Genomic DNA, 13,064 nt, shown 5'->3' on the forward strand with positions numbered 1-13,064 from the left:
TCCTCTGCATGCTAAGCCTTTCATGAAACAATTGTTGTTAAGAAAAGCTTTGGTGAAGACTTCCTCATCTCTAACTGGCAAAGATGATCTCTTCCTTCAGGAGAAGCAAAATACTTCTTCCATTCTAAATTGTAAGTCGTTTTGTTTTTTCTAGATACATAGCTTTTACTATGTATCTAGGCATAATGTATATCTAGGTGCCTAGCAAAAGCCATGTATCTAGAAATGCCGGAGCAACTTACAATTTAGAATGGAGGGAGTACTAAAGCTTCTCCTTTTCACGTTCAGCTGTTGCAAAAAAAGAAGTTCATGACCTACCAAAGAACATTGGAGTTATTTGAGCATTGACAGCTTGGTATTACATATATTAGCTAGAGATATGTGATATCAAAAGAATAGAGAGGTTATAAGAGGAATTTAAAATATTGATTCTTGTCTCAAAGAAATATTGCCGAGGGGAAGCTGAAACACAAACAAAATCCATTGTCAAAGCAACAAAAGTCCTTAATTTGATGGAATTCATCTGGCTATCTACAACTGAATGCTTGGAAACTTTATCCCCGGTTGTCATTCGAATCTGAGACAACAGAAGGACATGCTTTCCGAAGATAAGAAAACTGCACATCTAATCAATTGAGTTGACAAGATCTACACTTAGTGAGTACCATTAGCTTCAAGATTCTTTTTATTTGGTCAAACTGTTACTGATTGCTAATAATTGACGGCTAATCGCCACTTGAGCGGACATGATTATGCAATGCATTAACTGATGTAGCATCAGTGCATCAAACTAGAACAAGAACCTCGAGTCAGGGTAAAAAGCCTCTAGTCACTCGCCATCGCCCGATCCGGATGAAGGATAGTAATCAGGATCCTTGCCCATATCATCAATATCAGATTCTGATTCACTATAAAGATCATCCATAAAATCAGTATTGGACCACCATTCTGCTTCGTCAGCACTCGGATCCTCCTCCTCTGTGAGGGCATAATCTGGATCAGAGTTGTGTTCATCTTCTTCATCAGACGTCTCCTCCAAGGTCATGCTCTCTTCCTCCGATTCTGAGCTCTGTTCAGGAAATAGCATCCACTGCTCATCATGTTCTTCCTGTCCATCAAACTCATGATTAGGCTGCTCAACAGCTGGCATTGGCATTTCTTCCTCTCTATCACTGGCCGGAAGATCAAGATTGTTCTCTTCCTCAAAAAAGAAAGGAAATTGGAGCCAGTCATCACCTTCATCTTCAGCATCAGAAGGGGAAAAATCTCTGTCAGAACCCTCTTCGTCAGAAAGGAAGTGCTCGTCGTCATCATCATGATCTGTGTTAGGACCCTCTTCATCAGACGTATCATCCTCTGGCACTTCTTCCTCTTCATCTACATTAATGGCCGGTATATCCAGATTCTCAACAATGTTTTCTTCAAAAAAATATGGGAACTGGAGCCATTCATCATTGTCTTCCTCCGAACCAGAAGAACTCGATGGTGAATAGTCAGCATCATGGTGTTGCTCCATTTCCTCTTCCTCGAAGAAGAAGAAAGGAAATTGGATCCAGTCATCACTTTCATCTTCATCATCAGAAGGGGAAGAATCTCTGTCTGAACCCTCTTCGTCAGAAAGGAAGTGCTCGTCATCATCATCCGGATCTGTGTTAGGACCCTCTTCATCAGACGTATCATCCTCTGGCACTTCTTCCTCTTCATCTACATTAATGGCCGGTATATCCAGATTCTCAACAATGTTTTCTTCAAAAAAATATGGGAACTGGAGCCATTCATCATTGTCTTCCTTCAAACCAGAAGAACTCGATGGTGAATAGTCTGCATCTTTCTCTTTCTCCATGGCCTCACCATCATCATCCACTGGCTCCATGCCCTCCTCTGGTAGCAGATCTGCAAGGTCTGCTTCTGCTGGTGATAGTTGTTGTTGACCATGCTCCAGGAAGAAATGAGTTCCTTCCTGATCCTCCTCAGCATCTTGTTCATTCTCCAGGGCCTCACTATCATCGTCCAGTGGCTGTGATGGTAGTTCTGGACCATGCTGTTGGACAGCAGGAGCTGCTTCCTGTGCCTCACTGTTACGGCAGATGCAATGATAGACGGCTTCATAGTATCTTCTATTCTTGACAAACTGAAAATTTCTGGCCTGTCCTGCCCTGAGAATCTGGGACCATTCTTCTACAGGCGACGATTCGTCAAGGACCAGAATGACATCAACAGGATTCAGATTATCCAATTGTTCCCTTCTTCCTATTTTAACTCTCTGCACACGCGGTCTTGAATGTGAGCCTTCAAGACATTTTCGTCCTTCTTCATCATTAGGATTGTCATCACCAGACCCCAAAGTGTTAGCAGCTCTCTTAGAAGACTTCACACTTATAGAACTTCCATTGCTTGTTGCAGTTCCATTTTCAGCTGGGACTGCACCTCTTGGTGTTGTAGAGTGTCCCGTGGACATTGCAGAACACACATCAGGAAATCCTTTTTTTGCCTAAAAATAGAAAACATGCAACATTTAGCTCTTTCAGATGCTTAATGGTCAAACAGCTGGCCAGAAACTACTACTATAATGTGGCATGAACTATAATCTGCCCTTGACATACATTCTTAGAATGAACGTTTCTAGAAAAACAATAGGCAACCCGAAAATGAACACAGCAATTATTTGTTAGCAAATTTCTTTCACATTCAGGAGAAGCAAACATTATAGGAAAGCACAGAAATGTTTAATTAACCAGAACCTCCCTTCCCATCAAGTCAAAAAAAAATCGCAAACATGCGTTGGGGTGCAAGTTTCAAGTCAAAATTTAGACAACCAGCAATCTAGTAATTAGTATAATTGGGATTCAAACTTACCCAATCATTCCTGTGGTGATACACTACTTCAGTTCCAGTAAATGGATCCATCTGCATGTTTAGATAGGCAACTGTAATTCTGGGACTATTTAAAACTTCATTTGAAGCAAAAGGATGAATGGCCAAAGTGCAAAACAACCATGTAAATTTATAATTCTAAAAAAAAGGTGCAAGAAAGCCAAAATGCTAAATCTTCTGCAAGTGGTTTCCAGTATTCCTTAATTGATAGCATGTGGACACAGTCAAAACATTCTACAGCTCCAATAAAAACTAAATGTGAGTGGTTATAAATTAAATGACAGAAAATTCTGTGACAAAAATGGTAAAGGAGTATGGATGGAAGGGAACAATTAATGTTCAAAACTAAGGGAGATTGGCCCTATATAGGTAGATTAAACAACGCAAAGAAAGTGTGAAATTCAAACTAAGGAACAAGTACTAATTTATAGCTTTAATCTTTTAATCACTTATTAGGGCTATGCCAAACTGATTCGATATCTTTAGACTAGTTAAGAAGCTCGAATTTAAAGAGGGTTAACATAGTGAAAACTTTGAAAACAAAAGTACTATGCCACTGTCCTACCAGGGACTGCCACCAAGACTTGCAATTACTTATGTATAGACAGAAATGGACTGCAAGCACCATGATTCTTGGAATAGTACACAATAATATTTTTCAATATCGAGGGCCTCAAACTGATAGATTTGTTCATTTCATTATTAACTTGGCATGATAGTGGTAAGATGTATGTAAACTTACAGGGCTTGTATGTAAACTTACAGGGCTTTGTTCTGCCAATTTCCAAAACTGCCTAAACTCTTTGCTTCCTAGTTTCGACCCTGATTTCCTACAATGAAACAAAGCATGCAGTATCACCTTTACTGCTGGTCATGGAAGCAAAGTAAATAAAAAGGGAGTGGAAAAAACATGAATGAGCTTTCAAATTTAAACATTGCAGACTTAGGTTTTGTGGAAAATATCTCTACATTTTCATTTACTTTAGCAGAATCGTAAAATTAAACTATATGATTGGACATGATCTTTCTGAGAAATAAGTTTAAGCTTATAGAATAATTTAATAATGCATGCAATTCTGTTATTATAATTTCTATTGTAACCTATCCTAGACAATCCAGACCACTAGCTTTTGATTACATAATCAATGGATACCATTGTCATTGACTGAAAGTGAGTTCAGTGCCTTAAGAAAGTAGCATACCGTTTTCGGGCTCCTGGCTGACCTGGTTTCTTTTCAAAGGGTGTTTTTTCAAATGCAAGGCACCCATCTTCCTCTGACGAAACCTTTTAAAAATATAGCGAGAAGGATGAGAATCACTGATTGTGTAGTTTTGTTGCTCTATACACTCTGTGCAAAGTTAAGTCATGACATGGTCAATAAAGCCTTAACTATATGACACTTATATGGTACAGGATTCCTGATTTAATACATCAGCTACTGTGACCCAGTTTCCTTTATTGATCAGGATCAGTTTGTATTGTCTGACACAGTTAAACAGATGGATAGGTAGTACTGCCAACTTAACCTATGGAACAGCCTATTCTTATCCATACAAAATGTTAATATTTGTTTTTTTTTGTACAAACCATAAAATTGGCAACTGTTTAAAACTAATCCCCCAACCGCCCTGCCCTCCAAAAACAAACAAAGTTTCAGGAATATCTAATACTTAAGATATGAACAGTTTGAACCTCATATGGGCTTAAGAAGACTAGGGAGAACATGCATGTGGATGAGATGGATATAATATTGTCTTTAAAAAGGACTATGTGGGGAGACACGTGCATATTTACACAAGCCTTCTCTGCAGTCTATAGATACAGGCACAAGATGCACAAGACAGTGGTAAATTATCTATCGAAAATCGAATATTGAAGAATAAATATGTAATGAGATGTACAGGAAAAACATTCAGTCTCAGAGCTAACCATGATCCATGATGTACTTTCTTGGCCATTTTCTTCGGACACCTGAGGAAGGTAAGTCTGCACATTGTAACAAGCTTTGTCAGATGAAATTTAAAACGCTGCAGCAGAATCGCCGAAAACAAAGGCATCCTAATGCTGGGGATGAAGCACGCCTGTACCACGTTGTTCCCGTATTGGTCCATGGACAACTCCACGAGATTGGCCATGACGCGCTGCCTGATGCGTTCCTTGAGCTGATCGTTGCGGCCTCTCTCGAAGACGGCCCACAAGAGTAGGAAGCTGCGACACACAGGAAGGAGGTTTCCCGTTAGTTCCACACATATTCAGATACCCCCTTCTCCTGCTTGAGAAGGTTAAAACTGACGACAAGAACCACGCGGTGTATGAATGTAGTAATGGCATGCTCAGCTCTCACCCGTATATGTTCCTGGCGATCTCGACGGAGTGGTACACGAAGGTGACGTGGAGAGCAGTACCTTGGTCAGTGTAGTATCCCGTATTGTCGAGGCACATCATCATGCTCATACGCGCATGCTCGAACCTGGAAGTGACCATTTCCCAGAAGCGGGGGATGGCGAGCTCGTCGATGAAAATCTAAACAAATCCATCAGAAAAACGCGAGCAATTTATGTTCCAAGAAAAAAGCGAGCAATAGCAATACGTATGTCCTGCACTCCATTGCGGCCAACCGATGGGCTGTGGGTGCATACCGAGCAATGGACGTAATCAAGCGTGGTGAAGAAATGCTGAAGCAGGCCGTTTCTCTGTTCCATTATCCATCCATGGATTAGGCACCTGAATAGCCGCTGCAATGCTCCAGGGGCCAAGTGCAGCGTGGCCCTGACGAGCCCCTTCAGAGCTGTCTCCCTGCAACCGTGCAAAACAACAGCAAGGCAAAACACAGCAGGGCAACACCCAGATCATCCACAGTTTTTTAAGTTCACATGTACAGCAGAATCAATGAATCTCAGGAAATGCTGTGACATTTCAACGGAAGTAGCAGTTAAAGTTTGAATCGATTGACAGCCAAACGAAACACATGTGATCAAAAACCGTGAGAAAGATGGGAGGGTTCGATTCGAACTTCAAACACCCCCCCCCCCCCCCCCACCCCCACCCCCAACCAGCTTTCGCCAAATCGATGGAGCCATGGAAGAGGAATTGATCCCAGAACGTACCTGTCGCTAGTTTCGGCGAGTTCCATCAGGGGGACCCGGACCCCGTTGTATTGGTCCCATATCACCGATTCGACGATGTCCTCGACGTCGTTGGGCGTGCGAGCAAGCTGGACGGCGTGCAGCAGTTCGTTCGCCCGGGAGTTCAGAAGCGCCGGACGGGATCGGTTTGGAACGCCAGCCACTGGGGCGCGACTCGCACCCTGCAGGTTAGCGTAAGCGGGCGCCACGACCATACCGGCGGAGGTGTACGGGTTGTTGTTGGCGGTGCCGGCCTGAGAGTAGAGCGGTGCCCCGGGCTGATTGACGAAGGCATGCGGATTGTTGATGTACCCGGGCGCGTTGAAGACGGTAGCGGAGCTGGGCTGCTGAGCGTAGACCGCCGCCTGAGGCAGATAGACGGGGTTGTTGTACCCGGACGCGGGGAAGACGGCCGCGGAGTCAGGATGAGGCTTGTACTGGCTCTGGATGTCGGTGGCGTTCGGCATCGATGGCCCGGGCGCCACCTCCGAGTAGTGGTAGCCGGGGGCGGGCATGGGGACGGCCAAGGGAGCGAAATCGTTGCCCGAGATGTTGCCGTCGGTAGGGATGCCGACGTTGAAGGACCTCGGATAGGAACCCTGCGGCTGAAAGTCGGGATGCGATGTCAACAGCGGCAGCGGCAGCGGCAGCCATCGCGTCGACGGCCGCGAGGGGTCGTCATGACGCTGCGCTGGGTCGTAGTTGTCGGGGTCGCCGCCCTGCCATGGATTCATGGCGGTGGACGGGTGGAGGCGCCGAGGTTGATAGCGCTCGCTTGGATTTCGTTGCGGCGTCTGAAACACGAGGGCCGTTGCGGGGAATGCGGGCGTGGTGGCTGCGGTGGTGGAGCTAGCTTATATAGAGGCAGCGGCGCTCGGTACGCTTGGACCACACGACGACGGCAAGGCAAGTGGGTGCCCACTGCCCGCTGCCCTGCCCGGCTCAAGAGGGGTGGGGACGCTCGGCTGGATTTGCCAACTGCCTGTACGGAGCGGATGCGGGGCATGCAGCGGGTGGGACCGTCAGACGATCACCGATCAGAGATCAAATGCGTGACTGCGCCTCTGTGCACAATTGTTTCTATGGACTTGTTTAAGCCTTGTTTGTTTAGGCCTTGTTTAGTTCACCCGAAATCCAAAAACTTTTCAAGATTTCCCGTCACATCAAATTTTAGAGCACATATATGAAGTATTTGATATAGATGAAAATAAAAATTAATTCCACAGTTTGCATGTAAATCACGAGATGAATCTTTTGAGCCTAGTTAGCCTATGATTGGATACTATTTGTCAAATAAAAACGAAAATGCTACAGTGCCGAAATCCGAAATTTTTTTCGGAACTAAACAAGGCCTTAGTTCAACCCAAAAACCAAAAACTTTTCAAGATTCCCCGTCACATTAATCTTGCGGCACATATATGGAGCACTAAATATAGACAAAAATAAAAACTAATTACACAGTTTACCTATAAAACACGAGATGAATCTTTTAAACCTAGTTACTCCATGATTGAACAATGTTTGTCAAATAAAAACAAAAATGCTACAGTGTCAAAATCCAAAAAAAATTGAATCTAAGGCCTTATTTAGTTTGCAAAAATTTTGGTTTCTGGCTACTGTAGCACTTTCGTTTTTATTTGACAAACATTGTCTAATCACGGAGTAGCTAGGCTCAGAAGATTCATCTCATAAATTACAGGTAAACTGTGTAATTAGTTTTTATTTTTGTCTATATTTAATGCTCAATGCATGCGACCAAAGATTCGATGTGACAGGAAATCTTGAAAATTTTTGCGAACTAAACAAGGTCTTAGTTCACTCCAAAAATCAAAAACTTTTCAAGATTCCCCGTCACATCGAATCTTGCCGCACATGCATGAAGTATTAAATATGGTCAAAAACAAAAACTAATTACACAGTTTACCTGTAAATCACGAGATGAATCTTTTGAGTCTAGTTAGTCCATAATTGGATAATATTTGCCACAAACAAACGAAAGTGCTACAGTAGCCGAATTTTTTTCATCCGGCAACTAAACAAGGCCTTAGTTCACAAAAAAACCAAAAACTTTTTAAGATTGCTTGTCACATCGAATTCTGTGACACATGCATAGAGCATTAAATATAGATGAAAATAAAAACTAATTGCACAGTTTACCTATAAATCGTGAGACGAATCTTTTAAACCTAATTACTCTATGATTGGATAATGTTTATCAAATAAAAACGAAAGTACTAAAATGTCAAAATTCAAAAACTTTTTGAATCTAAACAAGACCTATTTGTTGATTGATGTTCAGGTTAGGTAACCTTTGCATTTTCTGTTCTTGTATGGTGCAATAGGCCTTGTTTACTTAAAAAAATTACAAATTTTTTCAAATTTCTCGTCACATCGAATATTGCGACATATGCATATAGTATTAAATATAGATTAGAAAATAACTAACTACATAGTCGGACTGTAATTTACGAGAAGAATTTTTTGAGCCTAGTTACCCCATAATTAAACAATACAAACGAAAATGCTACAATATCTATTTTGTAAAAAAATGCAACTAAACAAGGCCTAGATCATATTGATGGGATAGAAAGAGTAACTTTAATATACTTGAGTATGTTTCTGACTGTAGTTTGTGACTACTGACTTGTGTATGTACGAACAAATGGAGACGATAAAGCAAACTCTCCAAGCGGTTCAGCCTGAATCTGAATTCATAGCTGCAGATTATGCAGGACTACCAATGCAATGCTGATGTCGTAACGGACCGGCAAGTAGTATTTATCAGCTGATGTAGTAAATGAGGATAACATCATTGGCAACAAGAGAAACATGGGTAAACGTGACTAGCAAGTTTCAGTGTTCGTCAGTTCATTACACAATTCAAAGGGTCTGATTCCGCTTGCCGTAGCTCAGATTTCAACTTCTCCACCGAATTTTGCTCCTACCGTGTTTTCAAACTGATCCAATAATTAATCCTAAAAAAAATGATCCAACAATTAATCTCGAGTTACAGCAATAGCGGCCGTGCGACGTTCGCCGCTTTCGGCACGAGCACTCGAGGCATCTGCGGCGGCGTCCTCATGTCGGGCGCTGGGCTCGGCACGAGCACGTGCTGCGGGCTCAGCGGCGGCGAGGAGGGATCGCCGAGCCGCATGGCGTCGAGGCGGGCATCGAGGTCGACGGTGGGGTTGGAAGTTGGATAAGGCGGCGTCACCCTGCTTGTTCGGCTCCATGGCGATCGAACCGTGCTGGATTGTGTTGCTGATTGAGCAGGGTGCAGGTGCGTTGTTTCCCCCACCCCACCCCCTGTTTTTCCGTCCAGTAAAAAATCCGGCATAACATTTTCCGCCTTTCCAAAAAAATGTGCGGGTGAACCCTTATATAATGAAGCGATTTCTCGAGATGCATGTGGCTCTTAGTTATTATAATGGCATATACGTTCATTTTAACCTACACAATGACATTTAAGATGTTGAATTTTTCTCTTTTTTAAAAAAATCGTGCTTATTTTGTTTTATGTAAAAATACACTGTGAACAATTAAACTACCACTATTCAAAGGTCATATTATTTTTATTCAAAATGTATACAATTTACTGAATTGGAAAATTAAAAAATTATTTCATAAAGTTTAATTAAATTTATCATTAGTATGTGTTTTGTTAAGGAAATATTCTATTTAGAGTTGATAGATATGGTGACACCTCCTATTTATGTTTATTTTGAATTTAATAGAGGTAGAACTTGGTATGTGGTTGTGCTTGTGCACATGTGTTTCTAAGGTGCTTGTGAGCAGATCTAAGAAGGTACATTGCATTAAAAAAATGACCTAGGTCATGTTTTAGCCATTTAGGGTTAATTTGTAGGTGAGCTAAAAAAAAACTACACTACCTTGATCTCTATTGATTTTAAGGTTTGGATTGAAAATGTACCTATCTCATATCACCAAAAGGATTGTAGATATGAGAGGGCTTGGGGATGAGCATGTGCTTGGTCTTGGTTCTCCTCCTTGCTTGTTGCCTTGAAACCTCCTCCTCTTAGCAAAGCGGTGAACTCTCCTAACTAGCTCATCCTTGCCTACTGCAGATGGGGACGGAGGTCTTGGCTTACTCGTCCTCCTATCATATTTCTCCTCTACTCCTCCTATCATATTTCTCCTCCTCCCTCAGACTCGGTGAAACTTCCAAAGCTCTCCCACTCGAGAGCTAGAAAGAGTGGGAGCGTGTGCAGCTAGTGGAGAGGCCAAATAGGTCTAATTGGTGGGACCGAAGCAACAGATAAAGTGATATCTAATCCTGAGTCCAGATCAGTTTCTGTGAACCGTCCATGATGAAATTAGACAGACAATTTGAACGTATGTATGTTGACCTAGAACTTGTGCTGGCGGATCTTTCATAGGGATGCCGCGCACCGTCCATCACAGCACAGCCATAAAAGTTCTAGCTAAGGCTAACTAATTTTACAAAAACAAACTTTAGAAGATGATTATGCATATATGATACTTATGATTATTAAGATGCCATGTTGGGCCATGACAATACGTATCGGTATCCTGATAATCTTGCTTTACAGTGCGTGCCATCTGTGCGGTGTCAGAGCGCGAGCGGTGAACCTTTACGGTACCAGTACAGACATAACATTGGCAACATGGATATGCTGCCTACCGATTACTACTGCACAAGCATAGACTCTACGAAATCTTTAGTTTTCTTTCTTGAAATCAATCGAGCGGTACAGCAACGGCGTACTCCCTCCGTGCCAAAAAGAATATTGTTTTAGAATTTCAGACATCTTGTTTAACCATCTGTCTTATTCAAAAAATTTACATAAATATTATATATTTTGTTAAGACTTATTTTATCATTAGAGATACTTTACTAATGATTTATTTATTTTATAATTTACACAAAATTTTTAAATAAGACGAACGGTCAAACACAGTAAAAAACGTCACTCTTTTTAGAACGGAAGAAGTAGCATTGTACAGAGAAACCACCAGAGACATTTGACAGTGTACCTCAGCAAGCAATGCCAGTCAACACACAATTCGTAGGCGTACAACTTTATCCAATCTTTGGTCGTATGTATGGAGCATTAAATATAGAAGAAAATAAAAACTAACTGCACAGTTTACTTGTAATTTGTGAGATGAATCTTTTGAGCCTAGTTACTCCGTGATTGAACAATGTTTATCAAATAAAAACGAAATGCTACAGTAGCCAAAAACAAAAAATTTTACGAACTAAACAAGGTCTGGCACATATGCATCAGCATGAGAGGCAGACAGGCAGAAACGGCCTGTCGCAATTCGCAGTAACAGTCTAGGCATCGTGGCGCGCTCTGACTCAGCGGAGCAAATCATCGACTAGTGCAAAATAGCTACGGCTTGCCCTCGTGGATCACCCGCCGGACGAGGGAGTTCAGCATCAGTCTCGTCTCCGGCAGCCCCAACTCCCAAGATCCGCTCTGCCAGCTGCATCGCTTCCTCCTCCGCCATATTGCGCTGCATGACACGTCCCGCACAGATCAAACACCAGTCTCAGGTAACGATCGAGCGCCCGGCCGGCGCGGGCATTGCCATTGAAACTTGAAAGGAAGGATAGACGAATACTTACCTCTACGCTGGTTTGGAGTAGCCGGCGGAGGACGTAGCCGGCCCAGTGGTTCTGCACCAACTCCCGGAGCTGCTCGTCGGGCAGGCGCAAGAACGCGTCGAGCCCGCGCTGCAGCAGAGGCACCGAAGGCACCTTTTCTTTACTAGGGACGAAGCACTCTTGTACCACATCGTTCCCGTATCGGCCCATGGACAACTCCACGAGATTGCCCACGACGCGCTCCCTGATGCGTTCCTCGAGCTGAGCGTTGCGGCCTCTCTCTCGAAGACGGAGAGGCGGCGAGGAAATTGGGGGCGGAGGCAGCGAGGAAGACGTGCCAGACAGAGTACAGATTTACGACAATGCAGCACAACTCGACCGGGAATTCATCGACAGGCCGACAACTATGATACCGGCCCAACTTCGTCAGACGGAGGCCCGCTTAGCGAACTTTATAGCAGCCTACAGTGTTACTTTAAAGGAAAAAGTCTATTTTTCCTTCCACAACTTCACGAAAATCCACATTTTCTCCCTCAACTCTAAAACTAGTCAAATCATCTCCCTCAACTTTTCAAATCGTGCATTTTACATCCCTAGAGTGGCTTTGAAGGCGGTTTTGCCTTTTTTTAATTATTTTGGTTGAATCGTTGAAAAATTATAGTAAATCACAGAAAAATCATAAAATATAAAATCTAATTTTTTGGATTCTATATAAGTAGATCTACATAGTAAACATATAATATGGTATACTTTAGTACAAATTTTTTGCTATAAAGGTTTTGTCCTTTTCTTTTATTTATTTATTTGGCTGAATCTTTGATCATAGTAAATCATAGAAAAATCATAAAATAGAAATCTGAGTATATATACATAATGAACATAATATATGTACGTTTTAGTCCAACAAAATAATTATAGAAGCTGCAACTATGAATTATTTCAATTAATTAGAGAAAAGCATAGATCTAAAGTTACAACAAAAGAATTATACTAAATCAACCATATTATATATTCACTATGTAGATATGCTCATGTGGAGTCTAACAAAATTATATTTTATATTTTATCATTTTTAATTTACTTTGAATTTTCAAATATTTAGCCGAAATAAATAAAAAAGAAAAAGACAAAACATAGCAAAAACTTTGTACTAAAGCATACCATATTATAAGTTCAATGTGTAGATCTACTTTTATGTGTAGAAAAAAATAGATTTTCTATTTTATGATTTATTATGATTTTTCAAATATTCAGCCAAAATAATTTAAAAAGGAAAAGATAAAACCGCCGTTACTGTAGCAAAACCACCTTCAAAATCGCTCCAGGGAGGTAAAATGACGATTTAAAAAGTTGAGGGAGGAAAAACGGACTTTCATGAAAGTTGAGGAAGAAAAGGTAAACTTTAAGATGGACTACTTCACCCTTTAAACTATAAAATCGGATTTTGTCTCGTGAACTCTTCAAAACTGGT

At 41.7% G+C, this 13,064-nt stretch overlaps 1 protein-coding gene across 1 annotated transcript; it reads right to left on the reverse strand.

The window, feature by feature from the left end:
• Positions 11,283–11,867, reverse strand: LOC110433421. Its single transcript, XM_021455533.1, has 2 exons — positions 11,615–11,867; positions 11,283–11,502 (listed from the first exon to the last, which is right to left on the reverse strand). The coding sequence occupies exons 1-2, from the start codon at positions 11,801–11,803 to the stop codon at positions 11,365–11,367; spliced, it is 327 nt and encodes a 108-aa protein (XP_021311208.1). The 5' UTR covers positions 11,804–11,867; the 3' UTR covers positions 11,283–11,364.

The sequence above is a fragment of the Sorghum bicolor genome, chromosome 1 (assembly GCF_000003195.3).
Source record: "Sorghum bicolor cultivar BTx623 chromosome 1, Sorghum_bicolor_NCBIv3, whole genome shotgun sequence".
NCBI classification, from domain to species: domain Eukaryota; kingdom Viridiplantae; phylum Streptophyta; class Magnoliopsida; order Poales; family Poaceae; genus Sorghum; species Sorghum bicolor.